Below are 20,592 nucleotides of genomic sequence, written 5' to 3'. Positions count from 1 at the left end.
CTGCAAACTCCGTCAATGCCCCCATTGCTACCTTGTCTTCACATGTGGTGATTCTGTCAGAGGGTGAAGGGGAACCGAGGGACCCTTGTGATACAGAGATGTCTGTCAAGAGGGCCTTAGAACCTCTTCTTATGCTTTCAAGGCAGCTTCCACTAGCCTCCAAATGTCTAAAACTACCTTTTTGAGGGCAGAAGAGTTGGCATTTCAGACCACAACCTATCCAGGAGTGGCAAAAAGGTGCTGAGGAAAATTGCTCTTTAAGTAGCCTTTTCTACAGATGCCCCTCTTGATGCTTGTCAGTTTGCTGCAAGATCCATGGCCTCTGCCTTGGTGGCTAGAAGAAATGCTTACCTCTGACCCTGGAATATTGACACAGGTTCCCAGGCCAGATTGATTGTCCTCCCCTTTGAAGGGAATAAAGCCTTTGGGGAGCACAATATCCCATTCTTATTGAGAAAGGGGTCAGAGAGAGGTTTTGCCCACTCTTTGAAAGGACTATTCCAAATATATATAACATCAGTCCTTTCATGGTCACAAGCTATCCTTTGTCCCAAGGGTCAATCCAAGTTTAGATCTCAGTGGTACAAATTTAAGTCCCATCATCCCTCGGGCAGATCTCCAAAATCTGCATCCTCCAGCCAGAGCATCATGTCTAACAGATAATGCAACACCTGATGCCAGGTTTACCTTTGAGTCAACTGGAGTAGGTTAGTAGACCCCATCACAAGTCGTCTTATACTGAGGGGGGAACAAAGATTAATATGGGTTACTCCCTATAAGTGCAAAGCACACTGGCTGAGCCTCCAGAAGATAGACCAGGCTGAATGGTAAATTTACAACCAGGTGTTCTCATTTCTGAATAGATGGTTCAGATCATTGGTGCTAGACCTGTTTTGTAAGCCAGCACTGCAACCAGCTGATGGGATTCTTTTCTAAGAGAGATGCTAAAGGGGTGAACACCCTTCATCTCACTTGACCCTGAGGTGTTCTGTAATGCTTTCCTTCCTATCAGAGGTCTTCCAGAGGTGTTACTAAAGATAGAAGGGATTTCCAACCTCAAAGTCCCCTGAGTATATCAGCCTTTTCACCTTCCACTGAGGCTGAACCTCAGCATCCATCCTAAGATAGTGATGCTGCAGCTAACTGTTACCCTGTGCATACCAGATCTCATCTGATCTTGGAAGTTAAGCAGGCTCAGGCCTGGTTAGTACTTGGATGGGAGACCACCTGGGGACCCTGGGTGCTGTAGGCTTATACCATAATCTTTCGAGACTGAAGGTTGCCAACCAACCAACCAGCTAACTGTATGGAGCTTGAGCGACAAACACTGTCCTAACTTCAGATATTGAGGGCTAGTTCTCAAGATCCTACTTGCTGATAGGAGGACCATCTAGAGGGTTCATATTCTACCCAGAGGGGGTTGGTGGGCTGGTGTTTCCAAAACCAGGTCCATTCAGAAAAAATTAAAGTGAGGGAACTCTTAGAGTTCCTTTGTCAGGTCTGGATAAGGGTGTGAGTACGGCCACTCTGATAAGTATTTGAAATTTCATGTATTTAGGGTATCCTGAGGGTTGACTCTTGTCTTCCTACACCCATGTTAGAAAATTCACTGGCATTGATCAACTCCCCTCTGGTGGCCAGTGCCCCTTTGGGGAACTTAGGTCTAGTTCTCAAGACATTAACACAGCCTCCTTTCAGGCCTATGGCTACTTTACATAATTTTTTCCCAGAAAACTGCCCTTTTTTAGTGGGAATAACATCATCTAGATGGGTGTCTGCATTGACATAAGAACAGCCCCACTGGATCAGGCCATAGGCCCATCTAGTCCAGCTTCCTGAATCTCACAGCGGCCCACCAAATGCCCCAGGGAGCACACCAGATAACAAGAGACCTCATCCTGGTGCCCTCCCTTGCATCTGGCATTCTGACATAACCCATTTCTAAAATCAGGAGGTTGCGCATACACATCATGGCTTGTACCCCGTAATGGATTTTTCCTCCAGAAACTTGTCCAATCCCCTTTTAAAGGCGTCCAGGCTAGACGCCATCACCACATCCTGTAGCAAGGAGTTCCACAGACTGACCACATGCTGAGTAAAGAAATTTTTTTTGTCTGTCCTAACTCTCCCAACACTCAATTTTAGTGGATGTTCCCTGGTTCTGGTGTTATGTGAGAGTGTAAAGAGCATCTCTCTATCCACTTTATCCTTCCCGTGCATAATTTTGTATGTCTCAATCATGTCCCCCCTCAGGTGCCTCTTTTCTAGGCTGAAGTGGCTCAAACGCCATAGCCTTTCCTCATAAGGAAGGTGCCCTAGCCCAGTAATCATCTTAGTCACTCTCTTTTGCACCTTTTCCATTTCCACTATGTCTTTTTTGAGATGCGGCGACCAGAACTGGACACAATACTCCATAAGAACATAAGAACAGCCCCACTGGATCAGGCCATAGGCCCATCTAGTCCAGCTTCCTGTATCTCACGGCGGCCCACCAAATGCCCCAGGGAGCACACCAGATAACAAGAGACCTCATCCTGGTGCTCTCCCCTACATCTGGCATTCTGACTTAACCCATTCCTAAAATCAGGAGGTTGCGCATACACATCATCGCTTGTACCCCATAATGGATTTTTCCTCCAGAAACTCGTCCAATCCCCTTTTAAAGGCGTCTAGGCTAGACGCCAGCACCACATCCTGTGGCAAAGAGTTCCACAGACCGACCACGCGCTGAGTAAAGAAATATTTTCTTTTGTCTGTCCTAACCCGCCTAACACTCAATTTTAGTGGATGTCCCCTGGTTCTGGTATTATGTGAGAGTGTAAAGAGCATCTCCCTATCCACTCTGTCCATCCCCTGCATAATTTTGTATGTCTCAATCATGTCCCCCCTCAAGCGTCTCTTTTCTAGGCTGAAGAGGCCCAAACGCCGTAGCCTTTCCTCATAAGGAAGGTGCCCCAGCCCCGTAATCATCTTAGTCATTCTCTTTTGCACCTTTTCCATTTCCACTATGTCTTTTTTGAGATGCGGCGACCAGAACTGGACACAATACTCCAGGTGTGGCCTTACCATAGATTTGTACAACGGCATTATAATATTAGCTGTTTTGTTCTCAATACCCTTCCTAATGATCCCAAGCATAGAATTGGCCTTCTTCACTGCCGCCGCACATTGGGTCGACACTTTCATCGACCTGTCCACCACCACCCCAAGATCTCTCTCCTGATCTGTCACAGACAGCTCAGAACCCATCAGCCTATATCGAAAGTTTTGATTTTTTTGCCCCAATGTGCATGACTTTACACTTACTGACATTGAAGCGCATCTGCCATTTTGCTGCCCATTCTGCCAGTCTGGAGAGATCCTTCTGGAGCTCCTCACAATCACTTCTGGTCTTTACCACTCGGAAAAGTTTGGTGTCGTCTGCAAACTTAGCCACTTCACTGCTCAACCCTGTCTCCAGGTCATTTATGAAGAGGTTGAAAAGCACCGGCCCCAGGACAGATCCTTGGGGCACACCGCTTTTCACCTCTCTCCATTGTGAAAATTGCCCATTGACACCCACTCTCTGCCTCCTGGCCTCCAACCAGTTCTCAATCCACGAGAGGACCTGTCCTCTAATTCCCTGACTGTGGAGTTTTTTCAGTAGCCTTTGGTGAGGGACCGTGTCAAACGCCTTCTGAAAGTCCAGATATATAATGTCCACGGGTTCTCCCGCATCCACATGCCTGTTGACCTTTTCAAAGAATTCTATAAGGTTGGTGAGGCAAGACTTACCCTTACAGAAGCCATGCTGACTCTCCCTCAGCAAGGCCTGTTCGTCTATGTGTTTTGAGATCCTATCTTTGATGAGGCATTCCACCATCTTACCCGGTATAGATGTTAGGCTGACCGGCCTATAGTTTCCCAGGTCCCCCCTCTTTCCCTTTTTAAAAATAGGCGTGACATTTGCTATCCTCCAATCTTCTGGTACCGTGGCCGTTTTGAGGGACAAGTTGCATACCTTAGTCAAGAGATCTGCAACTTCATTCTTCAATTCCTTAATAACCCTTGGGTGTATGCCATCAGGGCCCGGTGACTTATTGATCTTTAATTTATCAATGAGGTCTGAAACATCTTCTCTTTTAACCTCTGTCTGACTTAACTCCTCGGTCAGGAGGGGCCGTTCGGGCAGCGGTATCTGCCCGAGGTCTTCTGCCGTGAAGACAGATGCAAAGAACTCATTTAATTTCTCTGCCATCTCTAAGTCTCCTTTTATCTCCCCTTTCCCTCCCTCACCATCCAGAGGGCCAACCGCTTCTCTGGCGGGTTTCCTGCTTCTAACATATTTGAAGAAGCTTTTATTATTCCCCTTAATGTTGCTGGCCATGCGTTCCTCATAGTCTCGCTTGGCCTCCCCTATCACCTTCTTACATTTCTTTTGCCACAGTTTATGTTCCTTTTTATTCTCTTCATTAGGGCAAGACTTCCATTTACGGAAGGAAGCTTCCTTGCCCTTCACAGCCTCTCTAACTTGGCTGGTTAGCCATGCGGGCACCCTCCTGGATTTAGTGGAACCCTTCTTTCTTTGCAGTATACACCTCTGCTGGGCCTCTATTACTGTTGTTTTAAGCAGCCTCCATGCACTCTGGAGAGATTGGACTCTTTTTACCCTCCCTTTCAACCTCCTTCTAACCAGCCTCCTCATTTGAGGGAAGTCCGCCCGTCGGAAGTCAAGGGTTTTTGTTAGAGATTTGCCTGGTATTCTTCCCCCAACGTGCACGTCAAAACGGATCGCAGCATGATCACTGTTCCCCAATGGCTCAGTAACGTTTACATCTCTAACCAGGTCCTGCGTACCGCACAAAATTAAATCCAGAGTCACCTGTCCTCTGGTGGGCTCCGTGACTAGCTGATCTAAGCCACAGTCATTTAGCACGTCAAGAAATCCGGTTTCCTTATCGTGACCAGAACACAAATTGACCCAGTCAATATGAGGATAATTGAAGTCCCCCATGATTACAACCCTGTCCTTCCTTGTCACCTCTCTGATCTGTTTCCTCATTTCAAGGTCCCCATCAGATTTCTGGTCTGGAGGACGATAGCACGCCCCCAGTATTACATCGCTGCACAAGCCTGGTAATTTAACCCACAGAGATTCTACGGTGGAGTCGGACCCACCTTCAATCTCTACTTTGCTGGATTCTATCCCTTCCTTAACATAAAGGGCCACCCCACCTCCAACACGCCCCTGCCTGTCCCTCCTGTAGAGTTTATAGCCCGGGATTGCGGTATCCCACTGATTCTCCGCATTCCACCAGGTTTCCGTTATGCCCACTATGTCAATATTTTCCCTTGTCACCAGACATTCCAGTTCTCCCACCTTTGCTCGTAGACTTCGGGCATTCGCATAAAAGCATTTATACACGGAATGCCCCAGGATGGGCTGCTTATTCGCTCCTTTGTCCCCGCATCCTCTCATTGTGCCAAACCGTCTATCACATCCCATCACCCTACCTTTCCCAATTTCTTCTCCTACCCTGCCTTTTTTTCAGTAGCCTTTCAGAGTTTTTTCAGTAGCCTTTGGTGAGGGACCGTGTCAAACGCCTTCTGAAAGTCCAGATATATAATGTCCACGGGTTCTCCCGCATCCACATGCCTGTTGACCTTTTCAAAGAATTCTATAAGGTTCTTGAGGCAAGACTTACCCTTACAGAAGCCATGCTGACTCTCCCTCAGCAAGGCCTGTTCGTCTATGTGTTTTGAGATCCTATCTTTGATGAGGCATTCCACCATCTTACCCGGTATAGATGTTAGGCTGACCGGCCTATAGTTTCCTATAGACAGATTTTTCTGTAGCTAGGACTTGTGTCTGTTTCAAAAGAACAGGGTAGTTCTCCTCACCAACCCTACCTAAGGTTAATTCTGTTTCCCAGATCCTGTCTTTCTTTCCAAACCTTTCAACCTAGAGAGTGGGATTGGCACATTTTGGATGTGCAGGGAGTATATCTCCAGAAACTCCACCTTCAGACATATGAAAACTGTTTTTGCTGCACAACGAACAGAGATTTAAGGTTTCACAATTCACCATCTCCAGATGGGTAAGGGATGTGATAGTTGAGGCCTATAGGGCTCATGGAAGGGAGCTGCCTCAGGGCATAGTTGCTCATTCATTAAGGGCTGCTGCTACCGCTGGCATTCAGGGTGGCAGCATGTCTTTGGAGATGGTTTGTAGAGCAGCCACCTGCAGCTCCCACCATATGTTCATAAAGCACTACTAGGCAGATGCCTATGCTTCCAGGGACGCAGCCTTTGCCAGGTGCGTGCTGTACTGCATAGTTTCAGATGCTTCAGGCAGCTCCCACCCTTGGGGAGACATGGCTTGGGTATTTCCCAGTTGTCAAGGACTGACCCTGCCATGGAGATTCCACCGGAGAAAGGGGAGATTTGAGCTTACCTGTGAATTCCCCTTCTCAGTGGTCTCCATGGCAGGGTCAGTACGCCCACCCTCATAGCCTGAAGCATATGAAAAAAAGACAACAAACCCAAAACAATGGGGCGGTAGAAGATAAGGACAAAACATCCCTGACAGGTCCAGTATGAATTTAAAACGTGGATAAATAGATAAAAATAGTACTGGTGTTCAGATATGACAGTAATTTGGGAAATGTTCAATGTCAATGACTCAAGTTTATTAAGCATCATGCAAACTTAATTTTATGATGTCAAAATAGATGACAAAAACCAATCCTAAGATAGGGTCACAAGTTTAGACACAACGTGAAGCAGTGATGGCAATGGCGTACAAAGAGGGCGTCGGGGGGGCAGGTGCTGGGGGGGTGTCCAAGAGGCCACTCTAAGATGGTGGCAGTGCTGGCAGCAAAGATGACACTGACTGCAGCCACAATTTGGTTAGTGCTGACTGCAGCAACCGACAAGACAAGCACGTTTATTGGTATGATTATATATATACAAAGTTACAAAGTTTATATATAAATATACAAACTTACAAAGTTAGTGTGTGTCTGTGTGTGTATATGCACCACACACACACACACAGTTCCATAAAAGAAAGTGTTCACAGTCTGCTCTTCTCTGGCTATTATTCATTTCATGTCATGACTACTGATGAAAATAATTTTGTCATGGGGGTGGTGCCAAAACTGTATGGGACTCAGATGTCAAATGACCTTGGTATGCCGCTGAGTGATGGTTGAATCCATGCTGTTTCAAAAACCACATAGATTTTGGCACAACTGCGAAGGATTGGAGTGTTGGGCTCTAGAATCCTTTCATGAGCTGGAAGGCACAGCCACAGAGTTGCACTCTCCAAGAACAGCAGGCATGATTTAAATATAAGTACTTGAAGATTCCAAAGCTGTTCAGTTGATGGTTCTTCAGGTTCAGCTGATAACTGTGTAGTAGTTCGAGAAAAGCTCTTCCCCTGGCCCAATATCTCGAAGAGCTACCAGAACTACACACCTCAGTGACCTGCAGGAAGCACAATGGAGGCAAAGAGGAACTCTTGAGAGACAATTCTACCGAAGCAGAACATCTACAAGAAGCACGGCAGTTAATAAACATAAATATCCCTGTCAGAGTTCTGATTAACCAATGTTTAAATGCTTGATCTATTTGGTCAGGAACTTTTTTTTTTATCACATTCTCAGTTCTGATCCTGTCACGGGTTGATCCCTAGTACTGACGTGTAATTTACTGGCTGCATAGTAGCAGGCCTGAAGCCTTGGCCAGAGCAAGCCAGCACAGCCCCCTGGGAACTTGGAGCTGATGCAACATTGGGTGATGTGCATCATGTGACCTTATGTGAGTGCGTGTGTGCGTGACTGCACCTGCATAGTCAGCATGACTGTGCAGTATTTCCTGCACTGTGATTGGTCACTAGAAGTATAAGTTCCAGCAGGGGCAAGCAAAGTTGTGGGAGACGCAGAGTAGTGTTGAGCCGGAGGCTACGCCCGTTGGAATTGAGAATTGTGTACTTTATGTACTATCTGGACATTGTAAATATTTTGTATATAGTAAAGAAGGAGTGTGGTGGAGAACTTCTGCCTTTGAGTCCTTCTTTCTCGCCGGGAGCAGAGAGCGCTCCGACCTTGGGAGATAGGCACACAATAACAACTGGGCAGCTATCTGTGTGCCACACCGTCGGCGGAGCTCCAGCAGCAGCAGATATCGGAGCGGAGTCCCAGCGGCCTGAGCACAGCAGCTCGCAACAGATCCAGATTAGCAAATGATACTAATTTAAATTCTTACCTCTGTATTTCATGGCTGTAGCTGATATTTGGAAGATACTGTTTAAATTCTATAGGAAAACATTCAGGTATGTCAAATTCTTGGTAACATACATTGGCTGCTTTGTCTAACAGGAAAAGGGGAAATATTAAGAAAAAGAGAGAGGAAGGAAGTTAGCAGAAGGCTGCACTCAATATTGTGTCCTTTGGATTTGTTTTAAGGAAAGCATCAAAAATCCTATTTCTGTACCATTCTACAAACCCTCTACATGGAACATCTCCAAAGATGCTGCCATGTGGAAGAAATCATGTTTGATGTGTCACAAACATGCTGAGAGGTGCCACTTGCCAGTATGTAAAAATAGGTCCCAAAGCTCAAAGGAACTGCAACCAGGAACCAACAACACTGTTGGCTTAGTAGCCCTGGGTCAAGCATGAATCCTCCACAGAGTTGTATCCACAAAAACTTTGATGTGATAGATTTTAGTGCACCTGAATCTGGCCTAGGAAAAAGCAGTTCCTACCTACCTACCTGTTGAGCAATTGTTGACATATTGTCCCACTGCCAGTGGATTCTGCATCACAGTTGTAAGCCAAAAGACATCACACATTTTTAGAGGGCCAAGTTGATCTCTTTTGCTACATGACCTGAAAGAAAGTTACAGTATTAACCAGAAAAAGATGCGTTGCTTTGAGAGCAATGATATATGCTTGCGCATGTTTAAAACATGTGCTACTGTGAACACTACACAACTCAGCACTTAGATCATAATAGGTGAGATTGTAAAAAGTACAATGCTTTGAAAATGGCATTTTCTGCCAGTTACCCACCTGTATATAGCTTTTGATATGCCCTTGTCATTCCCATCAATAAGCACTCCATCTATGCATCTAAATATAAATGGGTTGCCAATGGACTGGAAAAATATGGGCTCATACTTTTCATAGACTGTACCTGTTTAAGACAAAAGTGACTCTTAGTTTTCAATGGCAGGACATGTAGCAGAATTAGTCACAATCAGCAAAAATGGCCAGGTCCAATGAATGTAAATATGGGTATAGAGGTGGAACCTTGGTATCTGCTGGGGTTTGGTTCTGGGAGTCCCCACAGATACAAAAAGACATGTTAAATAAAAGTAGTTAGAACAAAAAATACACGCAAGTCAGGCAGTCAATTAGAACTGCTATTTTGCAGCTCCCTCTGAAAAGAGTGACGCCCTCCCTTCACCCTGGCTCATGGCTCATTTTTGCATTTCATTGTTCAGTGAGTCAGGGTAAGGGGAGGGAGTTACTTTTCTTAGAGCAAGCTGCAAAATAGCAGGTCTAATAGTCTGACTCCCTAGAAAAGTGGTTTTTAGAAGGGGGATTATAAAGGGACTCCCCCCCCTTCTCCAGAGCTCAGCGGGATCCTTCTTATCTGCAATGGCCATCAGTGTTGAGTATCCGTGGATTAAAAAAAATCAGTGTATAAAAGGTTGGACCTGTAAATGTTTCCTTACACCCTGTAGGGTACAGTTGCCAAACGAATTCAGACTGAACTGGATTGCTCTAGAGTAAGCATTTGAAAAACCATGACCACGTGGCACATGCAGAATCTGTGTTTTGTTTTTTTAAACTATTTAGAAAAAGTTTTTTGCAATTCTATAAAAGAAAAACACCTTCTAATTTCTTTCCATAGCACCATCTATGAACACTAAATTAACATTTCATTACTTGACGTTTGTATTCGAAAAAATAGCAACTGGGCCAAGATCACTAAGTGAACTTCATGGCTGAGCAATCATTTGAAACCCGGTTTCTCAAGTCCAAGCCTAAGACTATTCATTGCACCACAGACACAGTGGTTCTGTTATACAAATGCTCACACAGTTACTTGCCATATTTTTCCCCTGGCAGGGCTCTCATGTTTTTAATGTCCCCATGAGCTCCAAATGTTCAGAAAGTGCATTTCTTTCTGGAGGTACAGTAAAGATAAAGCACTGCCTATTGATTTTGTTCCTGTCACGCAACTGTAAAAGATGCAGGGTTCTTGTAAGAAAATTGATGGGATCCATAGGAATGCAGTCACTAGTTCTGAAAAAGTTTCTGAGCTCAGGTTGAAAAAGGTTTCTTCTCAGCCCCAAAGAACGTTAAAATTTTTACTTCAGCACCATTCAAGAGAGCAAACCAAAGTACTATATCATGTTATTCAAATCTATTTAGTAATAAACTATTTCAGTACCAGGATACATTGATAAAACCATTCCTTTTGGGACAAAACCTTTGGAGACAAAGACCCCAGTTCCAGCAGAAATCAGTGAACTCTGCCTTCGGGTAATGCTGAATCCTAATGTATTAAACATCACTTCTTCTGGATCAAAGATGATTTGACTCTGCTGGTGGTTCCCAACTGTTTTGCATGTCTCGGGCTGGGCTGTCTGTAGTTCCAGATATTTAGATTTAACTTCTGGCAGAAAATTAAGAAGACACATTTGTCTGTTCAAGTCATTTGCAAATAAAGCCCGAAATGTTTTCAGTAGTGTTTGAAGTACTTCTTCATCAGAAATTATTTTGTCTTTAGATTCTTCTGGTACAAATCGTAGAGTTCTGCAACAGAGGGGGGAAAATGGTCCTATAAGCACCAGAAGTGAGACAGTTCACAAGTGAAAATAAGGTGACTACAAAATAACCAGTTTTGCTTTTTTTTAAATCATAGTTTTATTACAACAGTGAAAAATATCAAAATATTTTAGAACACCTGCGACAAACTGCAGATATTGTTGAATAACTATGCTAAACACAAATATCTGGATCTACAGCTGCTCACCAACATGTACAAGGGTATTTCTACTTAAGGCTCTTCTAACTCTTGCACTAGACTAGAGCATTGCACAAGAAAAGTGAAACTAAATCCAAATTCTGCTTGTGCAAGAGGAGGTATCACAAGCAGTTGTGCACCATCTTGACCAAGTGGAAGTATACGAATTGCTTTAGATCCCTCCTGTCATAGCCTGGAATGAATTCTGTGCTAAGATTTGTGAACAGCACTACCTGCTGTTTTCCTTCTGCTCTTGGTTCTCTGGATCCAACCTGAAGTTTATATCTATACATCTTATCTACAGCAAAATACTATAAATTCTATGTGCCTATCATTACCTAGTTGCCAATGGTTATTTTTCTCCTAGTGACTCAGGCCGACAGATCTGAAAATACAATACAGTGCCCTCATAAAATACATGAGCAGCTGAGCAGCATGAGTAGCTTAAAGAGCTACTGACAAGAAAGGAATGCACACAACCTATAAGCCTTATAAAAGCCCATAGTATATAGACTATAACAGGGGTGTCAAACTCATTTCATACAGAGGGCCGAATAGCATTCATGATGCCTGCTGAGGGTCGGAGATGATAAATAATAATAATAATAAACTTTATTTATATCCCGCCCTTCTCCCTAAAAGGGACCCATTAAAGGGAAAAGATGATGTCTTTACACAGGAAGTGATGTCATTAAACAAGTCAAAACCAGCAATAAGCACTCTGTCCTCCTGTCAGAACTCATTAGCTGCAAATGACAGAAGAGAAAATACACAAATCTTGATCATATTTCAAGATATGGGAAAGCCCAATTATCACACGGGCCACCCTTTCAGCAGTGTCACCTCAGCATTGCTCAGGCAGCTGAGAGCCAGAAGGCCAGATAAAAAGCTTCTGTGGGCTGCACCTGGTCCCCAGGCCTTATGTTTGACACCCCTGGGCTAAAAGACAACTGATTTCTGAATTGATTATAAGTACACAGTTCTATGGTTTTCCTCCAGTATCCAAAATGCTGGCTTGAACAGGGGCCTTGTGCTTAAGGAAGGTAGCAGCCAATAATGAGCTTGGTCTCCCATCCAAAGGGCTAGTAGTGGCAAGCTGGCAACCCAATTGAAATGGGAAGTCCAAATAGAAGCCCAAATGTCTGCGTAATCCTTATTCAATATAAGATTGTGCTGAAAAGTGAAAGAAAACATTATAACACGCAGGCATTTTTCCACACCTTTTTAAGAAGGCACACAAAATTAAGAACAAAAGCTATATTTTGAATTAATTTTAATAATTTATAGAATCAGTAGATTTTCTACACACACAGTGCAATCCTATTCCTATCTTCTCAGAAGCAAGTCCCTTTGCAGTCAATGGGGTTTACTCCCAGGCAACTGTATATAGGACTGCGGCCACAATCACTCCTAAACTAAGTTAAACAGCATAAACATTAAGAACATAAGAACAGCCCCACTGGATCAGGCCATAGGCCCAACTAGTCCAGCTTCCTGTATCTCACAGCGGCCCACCAAATGCCCCAGGGAGCACACCAGATAACAAGAGAACTGCATCCTGCTGCCCTCCCTTGCATCTGGCATAGCCCATTTCTAAAATCAGGAGGTTGCACATACACATCATGGCTTGCAACCAATAATGGAGTTTTCCTCCAGAAACTTGTCCAATCCCCTTTTAAAGGCATCCAGGCCAGATGCCGCACCACATCCTGCGGCAAGGAGTTCCACAGACCGACCACATGCTGAATAAAGAAATATTTTCTTTTGTCTGTCCTAACTCTCCCAACACTCAATTTTAGTGGATGTTCCCTGGTTCTGGTGTTATGTGAGAGTGTAAAGAGCATCTCTCTATCCACTTTATCCTTCCCGTGCATAATTTTGTATGTCTCAATCATGTCCCCCCTCAGGTGCCTCTTTTCTAGGCTGAAGAGGCCCAAATGCCATAGCCTTTCCTCATAAGGAAGGTGCCCTAGCCCAGTAATCATCTTAGTCGCTCTCTTTTGCACCTTTTCCATTTCCACTATATCCTTTTTGAGATGTGGTAACCAGAACTGGACACAATACTCCAGGTGTGGCCTTACCATCGATTTGTACAATGGCATTATAATATTACCCGTTTTATTCTCAATACGTTTTCTAATGATCCCAAGCATAGAACTGGCCTTCTTCACTGCCGCTGCACATTGGGTCGACACTTTCATCAACCTGTCCACCACCACCCCAAGATCTCTCTCCTGATCTGTCACAGACAGCTCAGAACCCATTAGCCTATATGTCAAGTTTTGATTTTTTGCCCCAATGTGCATGACTTTACACTTACTTACATTGAAATGCATCTGCCATTTTGCTGCCCATTCTGCCAGTTTGGAGAGATCCTTCTGGAGCTCCTCACAATCACTTCTGGTCTTCACCACTCAGAAAAGTTTGGTGTCTTCTGCAAACTTAGCCACCTCACTGCTCACCCCTGTCTCCAGGTCATTTATGAAGAGGTTGAAAAGCACGGGTCCCAGGACAGATCCTTGGAGCACACCGCTTTTCACCACTCTCCATTGTGAAAATTGCCCATTGACACCCACTCTTCTGTTTCCTGGTCTTCAACATTCTAATAAACGATTCTCAACTGAAGATGACTGTGATTCATGATAATCTTAACTGAGATAATTAAATCTCAAGTATTTAGTATACTTGAGATTTAGTATATACAGTATTTATTCATTCCACCAAAGAGCAAAGAATTGCTTTAAACATATACTCACTTCAAGGTATACCAGAAATTAGAGATGAGAAAACATAATCAAGGCTGCAATTCTATATACTTTCCTGGGAGTAAGCACCATGGAACACAATGGGGCTTGCGTTGAGGTAGATATGCATAGGATTGCACTGTTAGACCTTCTAATACACTCAGAGTAGAACTATATCCTAGACATAAAACATATCTCCAAATGCTTTGTTTCTCATTTTAATTATTCACTTCCCTTAGGAAAACATTTTATAGTCTCTTTGAAGGGATATGTGTCTTCATTGATCTATCATACAGTATTCATGGGCGCTTGAGAGTAAAACAGAATCCATATAGAGCGAATGGTTTGTAAAGGATTAAATAAGGAAACGTAGCTTCAATGGGAAAATAACACTATGAAAACAAGGTTCATAAAGTCACTGCCAATGCAGCTATTAGAAACCATGTTGGTCCACACTGCGTTATGTTCTTTAAAACAGAAGTTGCTTGAACTGCTGATTCACAAACTACAACTGAAACCTTCTCTGCTGTCAGTAGGATTTTTGCTAATTGTATTGGGATCAGATCATTTTTCACTAGGTTTTGTACAGTGCCATACTGAATGCAATATGCCAGTGTTTCTTAAACTGTGGGTTGGGACCCACTAGGTGGGTCACGAGCCAATTTCAGGTGGGTCCCCATTATTTCAGTATTTTATTTTTAATATATTAGACTTGATGCTTGCATTGGAATCACGGATGATCAGGCAAGGAGATAGCATGTGGTGTCACTTACTCCTGGGTAAGTGGTAGGACTGCAGCCTAGGATTGTTAAAAATTTCCCTGCTTGATGATGTCACTTTTGGTCATGATATCTCTTCTGGTGGGTCCTGACAGATTCTCATTCTAAAAAGTGGTGTTAAAGGTTTGAGAACCACTGTAATATGCCATATAGAATATGGCATTCCACACTGGAAGCATGTGAGAAAAGGTCACCACATGGTTTTTCTGGTCAGCTGCTAACTCTATTTAGTCTGCCACTGTGCCTTTAACAACAGTATGACCTGCAGAAATCAACAGAGGGCACTAAATAGATGACAACAGTCTGTTTATTAACATGACATTTTGCACTGAGAACAATATCATCACCTCCCTGCTAGAGTCAGACATGGTGTGGGGGACATGTACCTAAGGCACAGCCTCTCCACCTTACTGTCACACACAATAAGGGGGGCATGTGGTGCATGGGGAGGCAGGTGACAGCTTTCCCACTGGAGTCCTTTGAAAAGTACTGCAGCCCTGTAAAGTGTGCAAGCACATATAACCCATATGCAGAAGCAGGTGAGGCAGAGCCTCCCCACTGGAGTCCTTTGAAAAGCGCCATTGCCATGTGAGGCGCCCAAGCACCCACAATCCATGTACAGAGGCAGGGGAGGCAGAGCCTCCCCACTGGAGTGCTTTGAAAAGCGCCATGACTGTGTGAGCTGTGCAAACACAACCCACGTGCAAAGGCAGATAAGGCAGAGCCCCCCCACAACCCATGCGCTCTGCGCTCTCCACACTCTGCACACGGGTTGTGGGTGCTGAGGTGCCTCACGGGGGCTTTTCGAAGGACTCTGGTGGGGAGGCTCTGCCTCTGCGCATGGGTTGCATGTGCTTGCACACCTCACACGGCAGCGGCGCTTTTCAGAGCACTCCAGCGGGGAGGCTCTGCCTCACCTGCCTCCGCGCCCACCACACGTCCCTGGAAGAATCAGGGAGGTGTCCCCGAAATGGAAAGCCCCCATGTGTGCCCCTCCCCCCTTCACCTGCGCTTGTGGAGGAGGTTGAGTGCGATCCAGGGCACGAAGCGGTACTTGTAGGACGCCCAGCGCCTCCGCAGGGCTCTCAGCATGGCGGAGCTCGGAGGAGGCTTCCAGGCGGGGCGGCTCCGCAGCGCCTCCCCCCGCTTGCTGGCTGGAGTCCTCCCGGGCAGGCTGAACCGTCAGGAGCCCGTCCCGCAGAAGCCCCGCGGGGCAACACAGCGAGGCGCCTGAGGCTTCAAGCCTGCCCACACTTCCCTGGGAGGAAGCCCCACTGAACACAGTAGGGCTGGCTTCTGAGGAGGGGGCTCCTGGGCTACACTTTCCTGGGAGGAAGCCCCATAAGGGGACTTCCTTCCGAGTAGACAGGCACAGGATGGGCTCTGATGCACCCAGGCAGGGGCTGGAGGCGTCTCCAGGTCTGGCTCTTATTGCCAAGGAACGGGCAGGCGCTCCCGCTGGCCACAGTCCCCCCCACGCCTCCCGCTGCCCACCAGGAGGGCCTCGGGGCTCCCCCCGCACTCTGCGCCCCGCAAGAGTCACGCAAAGACCAGGAACCCTGTTGCCGCGGAACTCGCGTGTCTCAGGCAGCGTTGCACCGGGGAATGACTTAGGCAACGGACCGCAGGCGCCTGCGGGCTTCTCCGGCAGGTTTATCTTTCTGTCCCAGCGGAGTCCCCTGAGTGCTCCCAGCCGCCGTGTTCCCCTGGGGCACTTCCTGTTGGCGCAAAACTGGGCCCTGGACGGAAAAGACCCAGCTCAGCCCATTCAGAGCCCAATCCTAGCCACGCTTACCTCAGAGTAAGCCCCACTGACTATAATGGGACTGACTTCTGAGTAGACATGTATAAGATCAGGCTCTATGGCTGCCATCCTCTCCACGCTTCCCTGGGAGGAAGCTCCAGTGACTGCAGTGGCACTTACAGGATTAGGCTTGCGCTCTAAAAGCGCTGCAGCAACGAATGCGATGCTAGTCTTCAATCCACTTCTGCCCAATTTTGCATATATGCAACAGGGATCACATGGGTACAGCTGGGGGCTGGACCAGGAACTTGTGGTGCATTGAAGGCAGGTGAGGCAGTCCCTCCCCACCAGAGTCTTTCAAAAAGCACCACTGTCATGGGAAGTGTGCAAGCACAGCGCATGGGTTGTGAGTGCTTGCACACCTCTCACAAATGCAGCACTTTTCAAAGGACTCCAGTGGGGTCACCTGCCTCCCCACCCACTGCATGTCCCTGGGCTGGGCAGAAATGGGTCAAAGGTGATGCTACACCACCTAACAGGAACCTGCTTCTGTCTGTCTCTGGCCACCCCAGTTTAGGCTGCAGTCCAGTCCTAGGTGCACAGTGGGAGCAAGAGTCCCTTCCGCACCATGGGAGTGACTGACTTCCCAGCACACATCTGGAGGATGTGTTGCAAGATCAAAAGCAAACTCAAAAGCAAACTCAGTAGGCAAGAGTGGTGATCGTCTGCAAGCTTTATTTCGTTGCCAGCAATGGGCTTCTCAGGGACTCCTGTCCAAAGCGAAGAGAGCATTGAGAGCCATGTGGGAGCTCTCAGAGCCCTCAGAGCAAGTGATTTTCCAGTGTGAGCCTCTCACTTATGTTTGATTCTGGCTCCTTTGTTTGGAGTCTTACACTTCTCATTGGCTGGTGTGTGACATCAGAAATGGGGGCTTTCTCAGGGTTGGCCACAGATAACTTTACAAACATTTGATTGGTTGGTTTCAAGTTACGGACTCAAAAAAGGAGAAAACATACATTGAGACATATAGAAAACATTGTTTCCAACAACCACTAGATGGCACTGTTTACTCATTTATCATTCAGGACTTATTTTTGGTATGTCCTTTGCACCTATCTTTTGCCCTTCCTCTCTGGCCTGACCTTGTCATGAGCTACTAGTGCTATCTTTCTAAATTCCTTTCTGTCTGGTCTCATTAATCACTGTGGGCTTTCTGCTAACCTCTGTTTAAACTAAGCCCTTTGGTCTTCCCTCTATTCCATGTATAATTCTCTATATGTGATCTGTATAGTGTTGTAATTTCATTTATTTAATACAGGACAAACTAAACTCTTATTGTACAAAAGGATTCTCTTTTAGAACTCTTTTCTTATTTAAAACAAATCTCATTTCCCTCTGTGTCAGCTTAGAGGCTCTCATTATGTTTTGGCTTAATTAGGGGACTTTCTCAGGAATTTGTTGCCAGCAATTGTTCTTATCTGTTCCTGTCTAGCTGGTGTCTGTATCTTAGAAAACTCTATCTCTGTCTGTCAAACAAGATAAACTGTCTGCTTAGATCTCCTCATTAAAAATGCTTCTAACCTGCCTATAACCTTTAGTTTTATCGTTTCTTGGTGCCAAGAGATATAACTCTTCCTAATTAATTGGTGCAAGTGCATCCTGCTTTTGCCTAAGATAACAGTCTTATCTGTGAGGTGCAATAAATTCTGCAAGACTTGAAGTTTTCAAGGTAGCAGAGATACAGCTCCCATATTCTATATCTGTGAGCTATCTGTGAGACAGACCCTGATTAGAGCTGAAATGGCTTTTGCCAGGCATTTGCTTCTCAAGGTCACATTTGAATTACATTTTCAGACTTGTGGCTTTAAGTAAAACTTAATAACTTTTAACCTTTCTGTGTATTTTATGCTTTGATCAAACTATTCTAACAGCTAAAATTCATTACTATGCCTTTATATATGTTGATTACATTTTAAAAAACAATCTCTATAATTATTGAGGCATTAAAGAACTATTGGCATGCAAGCATGCTAACGTAGTAATTTATTTGGCATTTCTATGATGCTCTGGTGTAAATAACTCTTCCCAGTGCATATTTTGGTTTAAAAGGAAAAGCCTGTTTGAATTATATTTTAAAATCCAAAAAGCCTTTTCTTGCCATGGGTTTCATCTGTTCAGTTTAGTTTCATTTGGTTGGCACCTTCAGTCTCGAAAGACTATGGTATAAGCCTACAGCACCCAGTATTCCCAGGCGGTCTCCCATCCAAGTACTAACCAGGCCTGACCCTGCTTAGCTTCCAAGATCAGATGAGATCAGGCATGTGCAGGGTAACAGTTGCATTTATCATACTAGCAATTAAGCTTGACAGATGGAAATTCCAGCTTCTTACTCCCTTTTTACAAACAGTGCTTTGAAGCCTGAACCATTATCTAGTCCTTGACAGTTTGCCAAGAAACATTCCTTTGCTAATTTACAGCCTGCTTGCAATTTGCCATTTCAGACAAAGACCAGAAAAATGCTTTTTGGTACTGAACATATAAGCATGCTGAGCATATGAATATAACATTTTCCCTATTTCTTAAACATATAAACTAATATGTTTGTGAGCATGCTAAACATAAACACCCATAGCATAGCATAAACATTTGCTTTGTTCTATAACATTAGTGGCTGTCATGGCCTTGCCTCAGATGGAGTTGCTCCTTTGTTAGGGCTACTACAGGAGGACTAGAAACAGGTCCTCTAAGAGGAGTTATAGCAGGGGATACAAAGTTTCTTTTGGGCCTCTTCCCCAAAGGGGAAGGGGTAGAACAGAACAGGGTAGGGTAGTGATGGCTGGAAAAGTCTTTGAAGCCCAGGTCTACTGGGCTTAAGACAACAGCCCTGCTGGATCAGGCCATAGACCCATCTAGTCCAGCTTCCTGTATCTCACAGCGGCCCACCCCATGCCTCAGGGAGCACACAAGACAACAAGAGACCTGCATCATGGTGCCCTCTCTTGCATCTGGCATTCTGATCCCTTGCATCTGGCTTCCCATTGTGGAGCCCAGTTCTACCCACCCACACAGCAAAGGGAGTTAATACAGAAAACTAAACACCCTCCTAAGTCTCTCTAAAAACTTTTAAATATAAAAGTAAATTAGCATCATCATATTTACACTCACACCAGGATGGGAAGTGTCTGCTGTGTACCAAAACTTACTTCTGCAGCAGTTGTAGAACCTCAGCTATGTCCCTGAGCTCTTTATGGTAAGCGGATCCTCAAGCCAAAGAGCTACTGTTGCAGTCCAGTTTCCTCCCACATTTGACACTGTGTTAAGGAGTGTCAAGTATGTCTTCCTCAGCCCAGCACATATGGCTTGTGACAGCAGCAGCCAACACCATACACCCGCGCATCCCACAAAGGCAGCAAGTCTGGGTGTGATCAGAATATGTAAGAACCCAGGAAATTGCTGGGCCCCCTCCTTTGGCTCCTGGGCCCCCCATTTGACCTTGGGCCGGGGTACAAATTACTCCCTTTACTCCTCTCTCATGGGCCCTGACTAGAAATTCTTCAAAGTCAGGCAGCATAAAACCCATAAGCACATGAGAAACTACAGCAGTGAGCCTCAGGACTCTAGGAAATAAGTAGGTCATGATGGGCCTAATGGCATGGCCTTTCAAAGTCTTTCCCATATTGTTTGCACATTGACACTCACTTGATGAGGCTCTTTCATCTTCCTGTTCCAAAAGAGCCACGTTTATGTGTAACAGCAAGTAGAAACCAAGGTGCTTACACTTTAAGGAAAGCAATAGACATTTGTTAAAGGCCATTTTTATTTATTTGGGATTTGTTTTGCTTTTTAAAAAAATTCCCAAATTTCCATCACGTGCATTTTTTCATTGCCACTGCAGTAGAAATTTGACCAAGAGTATATTTGACTCATAGAAAGTATCTGGTTAAGTGATGGATCTATTATGAACCAAGTGTTGGTGACAATGTCCTAAAAGCAAAAAATTGCAGCAGCACAAACTTGCTTCTGGGGTCCAAAATAACCACCCCAAGGAGAGCCTTAGGGCTACAAATGTGTCCTGGTCACTGGAGCACAACCTTTGTGAAGGATGCCTTCCATTTAGCTTCTTTCAAAATGGAGGCTTTCGGTGCTCTATTGATGTTTGAAACATGTCATCAACACTCAAAAATAGGTTGTTTGGGGGGAAAATTTAAATTAAAAACTAAATATCCCAGGAACAAAGTAAAAATATCTGAAATGAACTAAATGCACAGATTGTTTTGTTCAGCTGTTGTCAGAGTTGGAGCAC

The 20,592-nt window shown here is 45.0% G+C and overlaps 1 protein-coding gene and 1 pseudogene across 2 annotated transcripts; both read right to left on the bottom strand.

The window, feature by feature from the left end:
* Window positions 1–6,646: 6,646 nt before the first annotated feature.
* SETD9 (SET domain containing 9) lies at window positions 6,647–16,001 on the bottom strand. Of its 2 annotated transcripts, none has more exons than XM_066616096.1 (6): window positions 15,552–16,001; window positions 10,447–10,811; window positions 9,057–9,180; window positions 8,758–8,873; window positions 8,248–8,353; window positions 6,647–7,467 (listed from the first exon to the last, which is right to left on the bottom strand). In XM_066616096.1, the coding sequence occupies exons 1-6, from the start codon at window positions 15,635–15,637 to the stop codon at window positions 7,380–7,382; spliced, it is 885 nt and encodes a 294-aa protein (XP_066472193.1). In that variant the 5' UTR covers window positions 15,638–16,001; the 3' UTR covers window positions 6,647–7,379. The 2 variants fall into 2 exon arrangements, 1 of the variants encoding a protein (XP_066472193.1); XR_010793825.1 differs by having other exon boundaries at window positions 7,380–7,467; window positions 8,754–8,873.
* A 2,514-nt stretch (window positions 16,002–18,515) lies between these two features.
* LOC136643027 (5S ribosomal RNA) lies at window positions 18,516–18,632 on the bottom strand (annotated as a pseudogene).
* Window positions 18,633–20,592: the final 1,960 nt, after the last annotated feature.

The sequence above is a fragment of the Tiliqua scincoides genome, chromosome 2 (assembly GCF_035046505.1).
Source record: "Tiliqua scincoides isolate rTilSci1 chromosome 2, rTilSci1.hap2, whole genome shotgun sequence".
NCBI classification, from domain to species: domain Eukaryota; kingdom Metazoa; phylum Chordata; class Lepidosauria; order Squamata; family Scincidae; genus Tiliqua; species Tiliqua scincoides.
Note: the sequence above shows the minus strand (reverse complement) of the source record. Positions and strands in the feature narration are given on the sequence as shown.

Bases quoted from the DNA above. Each gene is read 5' to 3' on its own strand.
- SETD9 (XM_066616096.1), bottom strand. From the start codon at position 15,637: ATGCTGAGAGCCCTGCGGAGGCGCTGGGCGTCCTACAAGTACCGCTTC. The intron at 10,812-15,551 runs GTGAAGGGGGGA...CCTCTGTTGCAG, and splicing joins AACCTCCTCCACAAGCGCAG to AACTCTACGATTTGTACCAG. The intron at 8,874-9,056 runs GTGGGTAACTGG...ACTTTCTTTCAG, and splicing joins ATATCAAAAGCTATATACAG to GTCATGTAGCAAAAGAGATC.